This window comes from Ursus americanus, chromosome 7 (assembly GCF_024610735.1).
Source record: "Ursus americanus isolate L20-20 chromosome 7, mUrsAme1.1.p, whole genome shotgun sequence".
Taxonomy (NCBI): domain Eukaryota; kingdom Metazoa; phylum Chordata; class Mammalia; order Carnivora; family Ursidae; genus Ursus; species Ursus americanus.
In genome coordinates, this window is record NC_142133.1 from 27530025 (window position 1) to 27549198 (window position 19174).

General features: G+C 43.6%; 1 protein-coding gene across 9 annotated transcripts in view; it reads right to left on the reverse strand.

The window, feature by feature from the left end:
* Nucleotides 1–377: 377 nt before the first annotated feature.
* The window catches only part of BCL11A (BCL11 transcription factor A), a 99963-nt gene continuing 81166 nt past the window's right edge, over nucleotides 378–19174 (reverse strand). For 2 of the 9 annotated variants that reach the window (XM_087863421.1, XM_045788030.2), the window contains 2 exons: nucleotides 15969–16070; nucleotides 5463–10673 (listed from right to left, as the gene is read on the reverse strand). In XM_087863421.1, the coding sequence (XP_087719547.1) occupies nucleotides 8653–10673; nucleotides 15969–16070 (2123 nt within the window). In that variant the 3' untranslated portion in view covers nucleotides 5463–8652. Of the gene's footprint in view, nucleotides 889–5462; nucleotides 10674–15968; nucleotides 16071–19174 lie in introns of those variants that run through there. The other 7 variants (XM_045788029.2, XM_045788025.2, XM_045788031.2 and 4 more) reach the window with 7 other exon arrangements.

Below are 19174 nucleotides of genomic sequence, written 5' to 3' on the forward strand. Positions count from 1 at the left end.
GGTAGCCACCAAAAGCATATATTTGAAAAACAGAATTCAGTGTGCCATATTATGCATTATTTAATGGTATGCAAATTATAAGTCAGACAGTTAGGAAAACCACACTTCAGCATTAATAAACAGCAACACTACTACTACATTAATTATGATATTGCTATGATTTATTCCCAAGTTTTGCATTTTGATTCTCCTTGAAAATTTATGCCATCTGATAAGCAGTCACCTCTTTCCCCTCCTACACCTCCTACCCATTCCTCAAATCTGTTCCTCCTATCCACCCAATGGATGTCTGCAGGAAACGGGTACAGAAATACAAAGTCATAAGCAGCTGCATTGTCTTATAAGCATTAATAATTAAAGAACAAGCAAACACCACCTAAAGCTCCAACATTTATTGTGTCAATGTTAAGCACACTTTTTAAAAGACAACATAGAATGTATAGAAACAAGGGGTTGGGGGACTCATGCTCATTTCCACAATACGGGTAATTAGGTTGGCTGGTTTCAAAAGGGCCAGGACGCCGCTCAGGACAGCGATGGTCCGTGGGCCCTCTGTAATGGGACTGATTCACTGTTCCAATGTGGGTCTGTTTTTTTGTTTTTACTTTTTATTAAAAAATATAAATAAAATGGCACTGCAGGCCCAGGCAGGAAGGACTCTGCAGGACTCTGTCTTCGCACAACGGCTTCTTGGAGGCTACTGTCAGAAAACATCACAAACTAGCAGGATGACAGACCACGCAGATGTCGGCTGGGCGGCACGCGTCCACCCCGCCCCTGGGGGCTTCAAATTTTCTCAGAACTTAAGGGCTCTCGAGCTTCCATCCGAAAACTGCCACACATCTTGAGCTCTCTGGGTACTACGCCGAATGGGGGTGTGTGAAGAACCTAGAAAGAGGTTGGAGACAAGAGGAGGGGAAAAAAAAAAGTACAGGTGTGACTTGGCCCAGTGATTTTCTGTTCTCTAACTAGCGTTTTAAAACTAGAACTTCAATCCACCACAGGTTGAGCCACTGGCATTTTAACATGATTTCAAACTCAGTCCCCTCCCCCCACATCTCTGACCTCTGAGTGCCTTTCCCATGCCTCCCTCCCTGCCTTCCCGCCAGGGACCCAGACCCGCTCGCTACCCACTCTACCCACTCGTATGAGAGTCCTAATAAACTTGGGACACACCTGGAAGGAAACACTTTCCCTTATGACTGAGAAAACTGAGTAGGAAACAGTCCTTTGGTTGAGGAGAACAGGGGAGGGAGGAGGGAAGGGGGACATTTCCTTAAAATAATAATAAAATTATAAAGAAACAAACTCAAAATTGATGTAAAAGCAGCACAACGAAAACATGAAATGTCATCAAGTTCAACGTCAAAGCAGCCAACGATTTACAAGAGGCGAACAAATCTCCGAAGAGGAAACCAGAACCCAAAATAGTTGCTCCCAAATTGCACCAAAAACTGCCTGTAGTTTCTTTCAAACATGCAGTTTTCTTTTCTTTTTTTCTTTTTGGTAAGGGGGAAAGGCAATGGTGAAGGGAAGAAGGGAGTGGTTATTTTCCTCCGGGGTTCCTCCCTTGCTGTGTACATTGACTTGAAGCAGCAGAACTGGGAGTCCGGATGTGCCGAGGAAGAGGGCTACCACTGTGGCATTCCAGGGCTCGTTGCCATGGCGACCCGAAGCAGGGGCCTGGGGCCTCCTCTCCCCCGACTTGGCGCCGCAGGAGGCCCAGGGTCTGGAGCTCAGCTGCTCTCCCGAATTCTCCCTGCGCAGTGGAGACCCGGACTGAGGGGCCTCCTGTGTCCAGGTGGGCTCTCGGGAACCCCGTTCCCAGTCCAGCCCTGTCACTGTCGTTGAGGCCCCTCTAGCTCACACCCCCATCAAACCTCTTTGTCCTTGTCCGACCTGCTGCAAATACTGAAAACCCTCACAGACAAAATACAGCATGGGCATGTACCACGCTCACGGTTATTGAAAAGCACAGCCCCCTATGGGTTTGGGGGTCAGGGGGTGGGTCCTGCATTAGAGGATAAACTTTGGGGAAATCGTTTAATTTGCCTTTTCTCCTGAATCACAAGGACCTGATATTCGCTCCCTTTAAGAAGTCTTTGCCACTTTACAGAAAGGAAAAACAGTATTTGGATCAATGATTGAAGTTGTGTTCAGGCAAGTTTAGGTTCTTAAGTACAATGACCCACATGAACGGAATTGGTCTCCTTTCCGGTTTGAAAGGGAAGAATTAATCGCATCCCATGACCATAGATGACACTGGGAAACAGAGAGAGAGAGAGAAACAGACCCATCCCCCTAAAGGCTGATTCACTGGCCATGTGTTTTACTAAATGAAACAGAGGGTTAATCTTGTTATGACAGCAAGCAAAACTGCACACCCAACAACCCATGTCTACCATTTGCAGCTATAGCAGCCCTGGAATAAATGTACATAATCCCAATTCTGGCTATGTGTTCTGATGTCCATTTCTCTAAACATGGGTTCATTTATCGTTAATTGGGAAAGCTGCAGGGCCTTAGGAGACACTTAGGAAAATTTGCTAAGTGCCTCACGCCTTTTTAAAAGTTAACAGTCTTTTAAAGAACACTTTTCCAAGCAGGTTTAAAGAACGCTGCCAATCCCATCCTCACACTGGCAAAATTCCCACATTTATTCCTTCTTTCCTTCCTCCCTTTCTTTTTCTTTCTTTCTTTCTTTTTTTAATGGGAAGTTGTCTGAAAAAAGAAAAGAGAATGGGATGGGTACATTCTTGAACACACCAGGCCCGGGAACGATGGAGTCACAGAATCATAATGAAAAACACACGACTACAACACAGTCATAAGAAAGCATGTTTGTGTGTGTGTACGGAGGGCGAAAGAAGTTTTTAAAACAAACAAAAAAACAAAAAAACACCGTATTTCCTCCCTCACTCTCTGCGAGTAAAGTTTTCAAAGCAGGACAGGATGGGGCCTGAGACTCCTCAACTCCTTTTCAGGAAAGCCTGAAATATCCCAATACCTTTTAACAAACTTTTAGTGTCTGTGAATAAACCACCTCATTTCCTTATTTCTCCAAATGAAATGATATCTAACCCCCACTGCCATTTCCTTTCAAATTCTCACTTCAAGCATTATGAACATATACAGTACGTACTTATTACATATACAAAAATGGTATTTAAATAAACAGTTCTATCACAGAACGCCCTGGGAAAAACTCAACTACTTCACACTTCCTGCCATGGCTGGTACAAATGACGGACCAAGTGTTCAACCCACTTCTTAGCCACCTTTAAAATGTATTGGCTTCAGTCCTTTTCTAAGTCCTAAACAAAGAGAAGATAGGAAATGGTCTCGAGATAGAGATAGTCCATGCACTGGGAGGGTTTCTAAGTTAAAATTTGTAAGAACTAGTATTTGCTGTACTCCTGTTCATTAAGTTGTTCTCCAAATGAAGATAAAAGGGAACATTTAAGCATTAAGAGTTCAGGTATGTAGAGAACATCGCATCAACACATCAGGGGTATCACATAAACTGGAGAATTCTGAAAAATGTTAATATCCTTAGTATTTCCTCATTTAAGAAATATGATGAATTTATCCTCTGTTGGAAATGTTTTTTTTGTTATTTTGCATTAAGATTTTTAATTTTGGGGTCCCGGATACAGATGCCATTTCTAAGTTATATTCCTGTTGCCTAGGTTTTCAGCCTCCTATTGTTCACTCAGTTTCAGAAATAAGATTTTATAAGAGGGCTGCAATAAGTCAGGAGACTAAGTACCCTGAAGAACATGTCTCCCAATAAATTTATTTAACCTCGGGACCATGTAAATCAAACATAATCTGTGATTTATCCCCAGATGTTTGCACCCCTCCCCATTCCCCATTTGATTTAAGAAATTTGAACATACAAGTAAGTATACAGTATCCACCATTAATTCTGTCTGTCAGGATGCAAAACCTAATTATGCTAAGAGCATCATATACTGAAAAATTAAAACGAACACTGTATATAAAACCTGCACAGCTGCACTCATAGCTCCTAATAAAAGAGTAATAGGGACACACAGCAGTTTTATGGACATTTAATATGGTGGAGCAGAAGCCACCACATCTAAAACTGGCATGGCCCTTGGGGAATATTTCTATCTTGAATAGTATTCTGGATTCAGTTGTGAAGTAACCTAATTCCAACACAGATATCGCCTCTCAGTTCACTGCCAATTACCAAGTCCTGCAAGATAACGTCCATCTCATCCCAGCCCCTATACCCAGCCCCAAATCCTTTCTTACGGGATTCCTCTCTGCCTCCACTCCCTGCTTCCCACCCAAACTGGCTTTAAAAAAATACACCTACTTCCTGTGTATTTTAGAAGGATAAAACTATTCTTGCCTCAGATAAAAGGCATTACATGAAAAGGCCACCTCACAGGCACCAGGGCATAAGAACTAAGCAAAAAAAAAATGTTACCACAAGAAGACAACAGAACAGCTTTTGTTTTGGTTTTCACAAAAAGAAGAACAACATTGTATCCATTCATCTACACTGGGAACAGGGAGACAGTATCACAGAAGTATGTGTTTTAATAAAGCAAATAGATGCTGCAGCGTGCAGTATTTGTAAAACTGACAACACAGATTTCTAAGGAGGTGTTTTTATAAGGGACCTAACCTGCTTTCCAAAGACTATGTTTCACTTCATAAATCTGTTAGTTGGGCAAAAAGTCACTGAAGGGTATTTTCCCCCCCTCATCTGCTATCAGCCAGGAACACACTATAAGAACACCTAAAAGATCTGTCCCATCTCTGATCCCTAGGACCTCAGAATCACAAGGCAAACCACCATCTATCTCCGGAAATCAGTGGCTGATAGCACAGATTTGCCACATCTGGCTAAACTACTGGTTACTTCTCTTTCTCTCTCTCTCTCTCTCCCTCTCTTTAACCTGATGCCTTTGTTTCTGGATTTTTATGGGGGGATGAGGTTATTTTTGGTATGAAGAAAGACTCATATGGAAACGAAAGAGCTGATATTTTAAAAACCTTTTTTACATTATGTTCTAAGATAGGGCAGGGAAGGGAGAATAGAAAACTTTCAGACAACAAGAACAGCAAAAAATCCAAAGGAAATAAAAGTTTAAGATACTATTACCAGTAAATTTTTCATTTATATCTGAATGGATTATTGTTAAGACATGAAGGGGAAAGTTTTTAACATCAGACTGAAAACACTTTCCATTTCTTGAAAATTATTCTAGAACTATAAAATCTAAAAACTATTTCCATGTTTTGAGATATGTCTATTTTAATATAGTAAGCACTTTATGTTCCTTTAGGGTATAATACATGCATCAAAATGCCCATAGAAATAATCCTGAAAAAGACTGGCTGGCCTTCTCTTAAAACCTGTTATTTTCTTGAAAGTAATTTACAGAGTGTGTCAAATGAGGACACAAGAAGCTTACATTGTGTACTTTAATTTTTTTTATTTTTTTCAATAAAGGGACAAAATGGGTGTATGAACAGGTTAATGCAGACAACTGCCAAAAAAACACAGACAGTGGTTTTTCCAATAGAACTTAACAAAGACCAGAAACAAATACAATAAAAAGCCAGGTTGTAATGACCTTTGGTCATCCAAATAAAAAAAAATAAAAACAAAGAAAAATAAAAGATCAAATTAAGTGCCTCTGTTTTGAACAGGGCACGTAAGCAATAATAAATAGTGACTCCCATAGTAAAAGATAAAATTTCAAGTTACGACAAACAGCTTTCATTACAGGAATAGAAAAGGCCAATAACAAAATATTCTGCATTGCCATTTACAAAAAAGTATTGACTAAAGCGGGCTTTCTCTTTTAATATGCTTTGCATATGAAATTCTTTCCAATCTAAATATAAAGCACCATTTAGTTTTTGGCAATGAAAAAAACTGCAAAACATTGTTTTTGTTTTTTTTTCCTTTTTTTTTTTCTTTCTTTCTTTTACTGCATATGAAGGTAAGATGCTGGAATGTAGGGTGATAGAAGGAAAGGGACAAAAAGCACACTACATAACAAACCAACGTTATTAGCTTGCAGTACTGCATACAGTATGGCAGCAGGAAAAAGGAACAAAAAAGGATATGTACAACCCCTATGACAGCCATCCGTGTGACATTCTAGCAGGCTCCCCCAAACCGCCATTATATGGCTTCTCATCTGTACAATGTCACACTTTTTTGTTTGTCTCTTTTTTTTTTTTTGAAGCATACAAATAATTTGCACTATATTATCCTGCCAAATTAAAAAAATATACTGTGGCAGCCTGTCTTTTTTTTTTTCCACTACCAAAAAAGGTACATTGATACCTTTTAAGAGAACAAGCAACAGTTAAAAATACAAGCTTCAATATAAATACTATAGTGCCTAACACTAGATGAACATTTAATTCAAATACCATTCTAGAAATACAGAAAAAAGACCATAAATGTGTTTTAGCATAGGAATCAACATGAGTGTGCATTTTCCTATATTTAAGTACTATATAATCTTAAACCTTTCCCCAATGTATGTTTTTTTACAACCTGAAGAGCGGTGTGTATCCAAGGCATAGAATTTCCACTACCATTTTTAAATGGATAACAAGTCTTGTAACACCACCAAGACAATGGAACCCTAAAATGCAGTTCCCCCCTAAACATAATGAAGTGTTTTTTAAAAAAATTTTTTCTTAACATTTATATTTAAAAAAGTTTTGTACAAAAAAATCCTTGCACTGTAGAAGCGAAAGCAATCATTCATTTCTATGTTAAGTGTATTCTGTTTTCCATTCACAGCGCTTGCAATGTTGAGTCCGAGTAAGTAAGCTCATTAGTCAAGTAAATGGCTGGCAAAGTTTTTTTTTAGTTTTTTTTAAAAATGCTCATCAATGAGATTGTGTTCAATTTTTTTTTTCAGCATTCTTGCAACTTTTCCCTTAAGTATAGACCTGTAAACTGGGAAAATTGTACAGTGCACTTAATTGTCCTATCTGAGCAGGTTTATTTTATACTCAACCTCTGTATCTCTGATTAGAGAAAAGATACAGATATTACAGGCAGAGTCAAGTGCTATTTGAACACCAACTGGGGCAGATGCTAGCTTAATAAAAAAGAAAAAATTAAAAAAATAAAATAAAAACAATGAATCCTCTTCCATGTTAACACAAATAGCACACAGTGTATGGAAAAGAAATGAAGTACAACTTTTAGGGAGCACAGACATATATACTGCTACTCTTAAAATTCTTTCTCTTCTTTTTTAAGAATGTCACATTTAAACACAAGTCTTAAGAATTCATAGTTAATCATCATTGTATCAATATTAGCTTATACACCTGTTCTAGTTTAAAATGGCAAATAGTACCACATTGTGCTAAAAGATCACATTTTTTTTCCTGTTACCCTCTGTCAAACCTTATTGTCAGTCTCTTCTTTTTAATATGGTCTACGAGGTCTTAAAGTTTATCATTTGATTGTCCTTTGACAACCAAGTAGATCTGGATCTATTTCTTTCGGTGCCAGAATTTTTTTAAACAGACATTATTTAAAACAAGTTATCTTCATAAAATGAATTCCTTACTAATGCTTTCAATTGTATTCCAGGGCTTTTGCAAGTTGCACATTCAATTTAATCATCATTTAAAAAAAATAAAAGTTTGGGCAAAACAGCCCATTTCTTTTAAGCTCTCACCAGGAGCAAAATAGCGTTTATACTGGTATAATCAGTTTTGCTTATAAGATTAAACTAAAGGGAAAATGATGATTAACTAGGACATAATGGGTCATATTTTTAGGTAGCCATTGTTGTGAGAAATACAATATAGAATTATATGCTAGGTCCTAAGGTTTCTTACCTCACCCAATGCTGAATTAAGCTACAAGTTTACAACAAGTAGAAAGAACCATCAACGTGGTTTTAATAGATCCAAGGCACTCATATTTTAAAACCAAATGACAGAATAAACTTGTTTTTCTGTTAATTTGTCAATTCAAGGCCTTTTTTTTTTCCTCTCCAATTGGTACATTTAACCCTTTAGAGACAGACATTTAGCTCATAGAGATTTTGTTTCAGTGCTGTCTATTCTGTCTATAGAGGGTTAACCCAAAGACTGTTTTTCCTCCTCACGTTATAAAATAAAACTGTACATGATATGTATTACAGAATGTATGCAGCATGGTCTTTTTCTCTCTCTCTCTCTTTTTCTCTCAGAACGGAACTGGAAACAGCAACATGTTTGCTCAGCAACGAATCGGGGACAATTTAAAATAGCCATAACATACCATACATGCTGTCTAAGTTTAAAAAAAAAAAAAACATACACAACATGTAAATTATTGCACAAGAGAAAGGCTCAAAGTTTGCGTAAAATGCAATAGTATTGCCCCATACAGATCATGCATTCAAACGGTGAGAACATAAAGGAAAAAAAGAAAAAGAAAAAAGAAAAAGAAAAAAAAAACAGGTGTGCTGGTGACAAGCACTCTCATATTCTTAGCTTCCGTTACTTCTGTTTGTTTGTTTGTTTAATCACATGGGACTAGAAAAAAATCCTACGGGGAATGGGGCTGGAGGGCGATGGGGGAGGGGGGTGGTGAAAAAAGGAAGTGTCAGGTGGGAGTGAGGGAGGGGTATTAATATACCTCTATTCAGTTTTTATATCATTATTCAACACTCGATCACTGTGCCATTTTTTCATGTGTTTCTCCAGGGTACTGTACACGCTAAAAGGCATCTTACAAATTTCACATTTGTAAACGTCCTTCCCCACCTGGCCATGCGTTTTCATGTGCCTGGTGAGCTTGCTACTCTGGGCACAGGCATAGTTGCACAGCTCGCATTTATAAGGCCTTTCGCCCGTGTGGCTTCTCCTGTGGACAGTGAGATTGCTACAGTTCTTGAAGACTTTCCCACAGTACTCACAAGTGTCGCTGCGTCTGCCCTCTTTTGAGCTGGGCCTGCCCGGGCCCGGACCACTAATATGGGGCGTGCTCCCTCCACTTCCCGTGCCGCTGCGCCCCGAGATCCCTCCGTCCAGCTCCCCGGGCGGCGTGGAGAAGCGCAAGCTCCCGTTCTCCGAGGAGTGCTCCGACGAGGAGGCGAAAGGCGATTGTCTGGAGTCTCCGAAGCTAAGGAAGGGATCTTTGAGCTGCCTGGAGGCCGCATAGCCAGCGAGCCACTGCGAGTACACGTTCTCCGTGTTGGGCATCGCGGCCGGGGGCAAGTCGAACTCCTTCTCGAGCTTGATGCGCTTGGAGAAGGGGCTCAGCGAGCTGGGGCTGCCCAGCAGCAGCTTTTTGGACAGGCCCCCCGAGGCCGACTCGCCCGGGGAACAGCCGCGGCCGTTAACAGTGCCATCGTCTATGCGGTCCGACTCGCCGGCCACCGAGTCTTCGTCGCAAGTGTCCCTGTGGCCCTCAGCCTCGGCCAGATGGCCGCGCTTATGTTTCTCGCCCAGGACCTGGTGGAAGGCCTCGCTGAAGTGCTGCATGGAGCTGAGCACCATGCCCTGCATGACATCAGGCAGGGCGCGGCCCTCGTCGCCCACGCCCACCACCGCGCCCCGCGAGCTGTTCTCGTGGTGGCGCGCCGCCTCCAGGCTCAGCCCGAAGCCGTAGTCCACCCTCTCGCTCTCCGTCAGCTCCTCCTCCTCCTCTTCCTCCTCTTCTTCCTCTTCCTCGTCGTCCTCCTCTTCCTCCTCGTCCCCATTCTCCGGGATCAGGTTGGGGTCGTTCTCGCTCTTGAACTTGGCCACCACAGACTTGAGCGCGCTGCTGGCGCTACCCACCAGGTCGCTGGTGCCGGGTTCCGGGGAGCTGGCGGTGGAGAGGCCATCGTCGGACTTGACCGTCATAGGGGACGACTTGTGCATGTGCGTCTTCATGTGGCGCTTCAGCTTGCTGGCCTGCGTGCACGCGTGGTCGCACAGGTTGCACTTGTAGGGCTTCTCGCCCGTGTGGCTGCGCCGGTGCACCACGAGGTTGCTCTGAAATTTGAACGTCTTGCCGCAGAACTCGCATGACTTGGACTTGACCGGGGGCTGGGAGGGAGGAGGGGCGGATTGCAGAGGAGGGAGGGGGGGCGTCGCCAGGAAGGGCGGCTTGCTACCTGGCTGGAATGGTTGCAGTAACCTTTGCATAGGGCTGGGCCGGCCTGGGGACAGCGGTGGGCTAGACGTGTTCCCTGCCAGCTCTCTAAGTCTCCTAGAGAAATCCATGGCGGGAGGCTCCATAGCCATTGGATTCAACCGCAGCACCCTGTCAAAGGCACTCGGGTGATGGGTGGCCAGGGCCATCTCTTCCGCCCCCAGGCGCTCTATGCGGTGGGGGTCCAAGTGATGTCTCGGTGGTGGACTAAACAGGGGGGGAGTGGGTGGAAAGCGCCCTTCTGCCAGGCCGGAAGCCTCTCTCGATACTGATCCTGGTATTCTTAGCAGGTTAAAGGGGTTATTGTCTGCAATATGAATCCCATGGAGAGGTGGCTGGGAAGGACATTCTGCACCTAGTCCTGAAGGGATACCAACCCGCGGGGTCAGGGGACTTCCGTGTTCGCTTTCTAAGTAGATTCTTAATCCATGAGTGTTCTGTGCGTGTTGCAAGAGAAACCATGCACTGGTGAATGGCTGTTTGCAAGTTGTACATGTGTAGCTGCTGGGCTCATCTTTACCTGCAAAATAATACAATACCAACATCAATGTTTAATCACAGAGGAGGGCATTAGCAATTGCTTATTTATGTTTCATCTCCAGCCTTCCCTGCTCCCAGCCCTCAACCCCACAGGCCTAAGCTCTAATTGACCTAGTAGTCCCTGTGCCTACACTGGTGCCTGGCACATCTGGTGGTTGGTGCCCAATAAATATTTGTCCAATCAGTCTTTCTGCCATTTCATTCAGATCTAAGAATTGAAAATCCAATCTCCAAAGCAGAAAAATCTGGACCAATTCAAGCTTAGGAATGAGGATCCCTACATTCTAGGGAACCTCAGCAAACATCTGAGCTTCCCACTCTTTCGCCAGCTGTGGTTTGGGGCGAACTACTTCATCTCTGTGCCTCTGTTTCCTCATTTGTTAAGTGAGGGACTTGGACAAGGTGACCTAAGGGAAACTTTTCTGCTTGCTAAATCCCATCGTTCTATTCTCCCTTGGGTGGCAGGTGAACTTTCTAAAGAGGCAATCATTTCATAGAGATATCAAAAAAGAGAAGGTCAACTCATTACAATTCTCTATGGCCCTAGAGATGCTTTTAATCTTAGCCTGAAACATACTAATTGTTGATATTGTTAAAAATGAGGAGATACTCATAAAATAATTCCGCAGAAGAGAGACTAGCAACATTCTCACATCCCCGCCTGTGTGAGGATCAGTGAGTCCCAATTCTAGTTCCACAACACCCTACAGGGACTCCCATTTTTATCTCAAAGGATGGTGCAAAAATCTCAAAAGAGAAATTTAATTCGGATTTAACCAACAGGCCGTATCAAATCTTTAGGAGTTGTCCCCCAGTCAAACAAATGCAAGTCTGGAGAAGTTAGGAGGAGTGGCTGGTGCCAACTTACGCAGACACAGCATCCGAGTTTAAGAACAGTTAAAGCAGCCAGCACCATGACGGGCAGCAGGCTGAGAAATGCTACACTATCCTCCTCCTCATTATTTTGAGAGGCTAACAACGTGAACCAAATTATACAACATCCTGCGCCCTCGGCTGAGCCTCAGCTCCAGTTGAGAAAGAAACATTCAGCTAGTCAACTCTTTGGCCAGTAGCCAAGCCGTCTGGAGAGGGGCCCTGCTTAAGTCACATTATTTCTCTCTCGCTGAAAAGAACCCGAGAGTGGTAAATGCCACTTTGGCAGAGAGGGGCCAGCTTGACTTCACAATCATTCATTTTTGGAGATAGCTACATTTAAAAATATATATACACCAAGGGAGTAACTAACAGTTTACCAGTCAACTACAGCATTAAAAAGGGCACAAATGTTGGTGGCCAAAGGACAAGGAAGAGAAAAATAGATAACTTCCCAGGGATTCCAAAAGAGACAGTGTGTAAAACATAAATGAGAAATAAACTTTAGCCCGTCTTTTTAAAGGGGGACTAGGCGAGTCACTTAAGGCCCCCAGCTAGTCTGTGTCAGTAACTTTTTTCTAAAGCAAAAAATCCACCATGGAGCTAAAGAGTGGGAATGAGGAATTAATCAATTATGATTCCTCCATTTAGCAAGTCAGAAAGAAAAGCTGGCAGGGTCTTCTCAGGAGCCCCAAACACTTGCATTCCAAAACAAGCCAGCCCTGCTCAAGCACTTGTCTGAATAATGGACTCCCTGCCCTGACCTTGTAATTTACTTTACAATGCATTTATAATCTCACTCAATATATCCCACTCCTGGGTAAATCTCTTTAACAAGATTAGATGATAAGATACCAAAATTAGGTTTCCAACATTTGCCTAATGTGGAGGGAGAAAAAAAAAAGGCAGAAAGATTTTGAAAGAAAACGCTGACATTAGTATCACATTATCTGCCTATTTTTGTTTGCCTCCTCTCTTCAAAGGGAAATAAAAAGCATCATTGAGAGTATTTTCATAATTTTTTTGTTGTTGTTGAACAATGACTTGGGTCCTAAATAGGCAGGAAAAAAACTATCTGGTTCCAACTAACGTGACCCTCCGCGGCTTTCTCCTTTGCCTCTCTAGGACTCTGTGTTATTATCATACATTTAGCCTGACAATCCGAATTGGATAAGTAAAAAGGAGATTTGTCAGCTGAAATGAGTCCTTAACACTTTCATCACTCCAAATGCCTTAAAAATCACATCTTAGCTTATAATATTCTATTGAATCCCAGGACTGGACCCATAATTAGCAATGCCGATTGCACGTGCACCCTGAGCGGAACGGCCACTGGTCAGGGCCGAAAGGCATTCAGGATCTCACCTGTATCTTCTCCAAAAGGCTTCAATGCGAAAAGTCTATTTTGTTTTGCTGCTCTGAACTTCCCAAAATTTTGTTTTCAGAGCCAGTGATCTGATCATGCTACAATATGTTCGCACTGTGTTGTTACCCTCTCCTCTCACACATCAGGTCAGAGAAGATGGCATTTCATCTCATAATGAGCATACAACATACAGTTTTCACTGCCGCATTTTAGTCCTCCTATCAACTAGATATTCTAGATCATGAGGGCAGCTAGTGTAATCATGATGTCAATGAGAAGGGCTGTTACGATTGAGACTAAAGATTACAACGAAAGAGCTGCTTTGAAACTGGTAATTATTACCAGTCCACTAATAGCAAATGATGCATTACAGTTTCACCATATAATCTGTGTTTCACTCAGCTCACGCCAGTGCACCGTATTATATTACGGTGCTCACAGATTCTCAATTCCTAAACTGCAGTCATCAATAAATGTGTTACTTGCCATAATTTGTGAAATTACTTTGTTCATAACATCTTTGATGGTTTAGAAAGACCAGAATTGATTTCCTGCGTGGCAAAATTAGGGCTACATTGATTTATTGACGTGTAAAATATAATAATATTCTTCATTTACTCTGACGAAAATCAGCTTCTCAATTCGAGAGCCTCATTGGGCATTCACGGGGATTGTGTTCATTTAGAGCAATAAACTGAGACCTGGCCCCAAGTGTAGGGACTCCAGGCATCAAATGGTTAAAATCAGCTATTAGCTCACCTACCGGCTTTTATTTTATTTCATTTTACTGTATGGGAAGGAATAACCCCGTTTTGTAGTTTGTCGCCAATGCTGAAGAGTCATTTGATCTAAGCCTCAGGATTTGAAAGAACAAGGTCCGACATCAGCCCCCTGGCTCTACGATTTACCAGCTTATGGCTCTGCGCCAGTCATCTCATTTCTTTGAACCTTAGGTTTCCTATCTGTAAAATGAGCATAAAAACAGTACCTGAAAGAATCGTGAGGCTCAGATGACAGACGTATATAAAAGCCATATGTAAACTACCAGGTCCGACGACACGCATGTGAGTTTTCATTACTCCCAGGCTTGATGAGTTACCTAGCATGATGACTGACCATGTTGTACGCCCAGACGGGCTTCCAGAAGAAGGCTGGAATCCGGAATCCAGGGCTCACCCCAGGCACAGGGGGGGCCCTGGCTAGCGGGCAGCAGGAGGAGAAGGAGGGGGCCATATTAGGGCCCACGACTATGGTCCACCAGCAGGGAAGCCACAAGGTAAGTGCTAAGTGCTCTGAAAGCCAAGGGCAGCTGGTTAAGGCAGCTGAGTGGCCTGGGGGCCAGCTTTGATGGAGAGCTTTCTGGAACTCCACAACCCATTTCCACATACCTTGTCTGGTCACTCCTAAACTGGTCCCGCCCGCATGGGCACCAGCACACTTGGCACCCTCCCTTTGCAGGAAGAGGGGGAGAAGGAATGGGCTCTGTATCAGGCTCCTAGTTTCCCGCCCCTCAAATCCAGCTCCCTGCCCTCAGGAGGGTCAGCGGAAGAGAGGACTGAACTGTTTCCCAGGCCAGCAGCCCTTGGCCAATCAGCTCCACCCTGCCCTCTACGGCCCCACTCCCTTCATTTCCCTTCCCTCCACGGGTGGCTCTGTTCCCACGGCCCACTGGGGGCCCCAGGGACCCCCAGCCAAACGAGGAGCGCTCTCCCCACCCAGTCAGCATGTAGGGACTCGAAACCATGAGTCCAACCCCCTAAACTCTCTACAATCCGTGACCTAAGCCAGGCTTAGGCCCAGCTTGGTGTTGGGGAGGGGGTGGCAGAAGAGGTGCTTTTTAACCCCTGCACCGCCCAGCCCTCAGGACTTGAGGACTTGTGAAATTCACACAATAACTCTTTGTTACCTAGGATTACCTAGGAGTTAACTAAACAAACAACTGGCTTCAAATTTGGTCTCAGGGCGCATGCGCTGCCCGGCAGACACCATTCACAAGATGGTTAGGTCTACTTTACCTCTCCACCTAAAAACCAGTGCCCTCTCTAGCTGAACACCTGCAGCATCTTGTTCTTTTCTTTCTGTGATACTTTCCCTTTCTTTTCTTCTTTCCACAACAGGTTTTCACATACTTTCAAAATAAAAATACATTCCTTAAATAAAAATTAGATGGCACACTTATTTTTTTCTGGAAGCTGCTTTTTCGTGTTTGGGGTAGAAGCAACCCTCACCCCCATCCAACTCTGTAGCCATGCATGACTCATATCATTTGTTTCTACACAGAAGAGCAAACTGTATTACCTTCTAAAACAACATCTTTCAAACACATTTTCACGAACGTACAAATCTACATTTCATAAACATTTAGCCACCATAAAAGTTGGTTTGAACAAGTACTCGGATGGTGTTAATGGTCACGATGGGGGTGGCAGTGGTATTTTTGAATTTAAGCAACAATGCTGTGCATTTGTCTCTAAAACTAGGAGAAAAAGAAGTAGAAACTGTATACGTATGCACACATATAATGCACCACGTATATATACAAATACGCCATATTTCAATACATACGTAAATGCATCTATAACATGCACGAGAACTCTAGAGTAACTCTAAACTGACTTCTTTCATTTCTGGCCTCTGTTAACACGTATGCCACGGAATAAACTCCAAGTCCTACATGAGGCCATGCAAGTGAACGTCCAGCAATAAAATGGGCCCTCAACACACAGATGGTATATGGTCACCAGCCACGGAACCAGATGAGACCCTGGGGAGGAGACCCCCCCCTACCCCCGGGGATGAGCTGCTGTCAGCTCCACGTCTTCAGTGAGGAACAAAACAACAAAGGGGAGGGAAAGAGAGGAGGGGGTCGAGTGGAGTGGGGGAGAGGGTGCCAAATGAGTAATGGAATAATGCCGATGAGGATGCCAATCTATTTTGGAAGTAACTACTTTCAGTACTTAAAAAGTAAGGGTAATTTCCAGAAACTCTCATCTTCATACACATGGACATTTGTAGAAGAAATAATGCTCAACTTACAAATACCCTGCGGGGCATATTCTGCACTCATCCCGGGCGTGGGGATCAGAGCTCCATGTGCAGAACGAGGGGAGGACAGGCCCCTCCAGTGCAGAAGTTTATCTGTGAAAGAAACCCAAAATCAAGCACTAAAGCTATAAACAATGTGCATCGTAAACCACAGGATATCACATTTCAATTCCATTAAAATAGATTAACATCATTACAACAGCCTTGCAGATAGTTAACAGGCCCAAGGCCTAGATCGAGAAAACAGCGATGAAGTTATTTCCACAATTTTGTTTTGTTTTTGATTTCGGTCTTTTTCGATAAAAGTGAAGGGGTTTGTTTTAGTTGGGGGAATGGTCTTTGGTTCATTTGCTTCTTTGTTATTGTTTATTGTCTTATAATAAGAGATGTATACACAGCAAGGGGAAAATTGGTAATTTTAGGGGGTAGACTGGCAAAATGGAGGGGATTTATCTGCAAGGCTGGTTGACATGCATACATTTACTTTACAAGACAAGCCCAAGCAAAAAACAATATGTAGGTAGGAAATGAGTGGATCTGTGAATCATTTCTTCTAGAATAGAGGCTCACTCTGCCTTCCCTGTCCCACTGCTCCCTCTTCCCAAGCTGTACTTATGACAGCACCTTCAAACTGGGCACTATGACAGGGCATTCCGGACTTGGTTGGGCCACACTCTAGAATCAGATCAATGAAATACCCCACATAGATATGGCTTCTTACAACACAAAGCAGTGCAGAATAAAGATTAGACTTCTGGGGTTCAAATAAGTTTGGCCAAGTCCACATCTTGAGGGTGAGGAATCCTACTATTACGCGACAAGGAGAGAACGAGCACTCCAGTAGCAGCGGCACCCAGAAAAAGTGGCCCAGCTTCTCCATTCTACTGCACTTGGTTGCTCTCTGGTGAGGAGAAATGGCTTCTCACACTAATAAACATAAATCTAGCAGTAAATCAAGCATTTCTAGCACTGAGACTTTTGTGAGAAAGGAAATATTTGGTTTGTGCGACCTGGGGATTATATGGTTTATGTGGTAAGTTCCTAGTTTTTCCAAGTCCACCTTGAGCCAACCAAGCATGGAGAGGTCAACCTTGAGACAGAGCGTAGGATCGATGGAGCAGGAGATACTCAGTGTGTTCTAGAAGCTGGGAGGTTGTGATGATTGGGGGAGGAGGGAGAGAAGAAAAACAGACTTTGATGGTGAGTAAACAGAGTATGTTTTCCATTAGCTTAATATTAAGAGCACTTAAAAATGTTGTTGTTATACTCTAGGATAGCAGGTCTCAAGTGTAAAATACATCCTGTTCTCCTTATAGAGATTCACGCTGCCAAAAACAGCCAGGGCAGTCAGCACAAGGCTCCCTTTCATGGGGAGCCTGGTGGGTAACAATGGCGTGGCGCTCGTGGAAGATCTTATACTCTGTTGTTATCAGGCCTGCAAAGGGGGGCTGGTCTCGGAGACCATCTTGAGAGGCATATCCTCTGCTCTAACCCCAAACAAAATAAATACCACAAAATGAACCCGCGAAAAGTGCAAAGACTGGACTTAAAAAAAAAAAAAAAGTATGTCTTCATTTGACTGTTTATATTATAAACAGGGTATTGAGAGTAGAGGGTAAAATTAACTACAGATTTAGTCATTGTGTTTTTCAACGAGAAGTCTGAGAACCCACTTTTGCACTTGGTCCTGCCTTAGCCATTTCCTAAGTTTGTCTTGTGACCAAGATGGAAATCCTTTCCTTAGGAGACCCACACAACTGAGGTGGCTCTGTGACCCTTGCAGAAATGCAGCAAGGGACCTGGACCCCTGCATGGGGACAGTCTGATTTCAAACTCTCTGCCACTTCCTCTGAGAAGAGCCATGAGGTGCCTTGATAGGGGCTCCAGCAAGAAATGGGAGGGCTCTTAGCCTAATCCGGGCCTGACCACTCACGTTTACCTTCAGTTGGCAAACCTGTCTACAAACTTGTCGGCCCTGAGCAAGCCGAGCTTCCGGGGGCAACAGCCTGGTCCCCTTTTCCACAGGGCCAGGCCGCGTGGCAAAGCGAGGGCTCATCAAGGAGACTATCTGGGTATCTGGCACCACGACCCAGCTTTTGGCTTTTAAATTGTAAAAAAAACCTTTGAGATCCTCAAGTCTATGCCTTCATTTTACAGATGGGGGAAACTGAGGCCTTGAGAAATTAAGTGGCTGGCCTACAGCTATGCTGAAATGGTTAAAGTGAAGATCAGAATTAGTCTCCTGCCTTCCTGTCCAGTGCTCTTTTCTGGGATATCCATCTATCTCTTCCCCAGGTTCCTGCCCAGGAAGTGCCAGTGAGGAGGGCTCCCTTTTTCCTGACCCTTTAAGAGAAACAACTTCTTGTAACAACCCCTTGGGAGAGAGTCCAACCCAGACGTGTTGAATGGGCCTGATTTCAAAGGGTCCAAATAAACTGACTTGGCTTCAAACTTGGAAAACAACACCTAATCTGCTTCTTGAACCTCTCAGCTACCCACCCCCCACTCCCCACCTCCCCCGCCCCAGATCTCACCACTTTCACCCTCTACCTCTGCTTCCCCTGCAGAATTAGCCCGCCGAAGAGAGACAAACTGTCCCAGCAGCTTAACAAGCTACTGCCACTGTCTTTCTGAGAGACCCACCCTTGCATTTCTCTTCCTCCAGGAAGATTGTCAAAGCAAAGGCAATGCGGAACCCCAGCTGGTTCTGCAGCCTCTCCCACTGAACACATTCCCCTTGGTCGACATTCTCACAGGAACTGGAAATGCTAAATTGTTCATAGCCTCCCTAGGGCTTAACTTTTTGCTATGATGATTTCAATTATTTCAGCATGTTTTGGGCAAAGTCTCTCAACGACTGCGTCTAAGCATCACACTCAAGGAGCAGCTCCACCGGCCTGAGCCGCCCCTGGTTGAGCGCCTTTGCTCTTCATTTCCCCCAGGGAGCAGTGGGCTGGAAAGTGGGCAGTCTGGCTAAGCTCTCTTTTGTTTCCTTGGCGGTACTCTTTGGCCATTGGTTTTCAAAGTGCAGACCCAGGCCGAGCATCGGCATCACCTGGAAGCCTGCTGGAAATGCGAATTCTCAGGCCCACCTCAGACTTCCTCAATAAAAAGCTGGCGGTGGGGGCCGTGCAGCCATCTGCGTTTAACAACTCCTCCGGGTGACATGTAGGCACAGTTCTAGTTTAATACCGCTT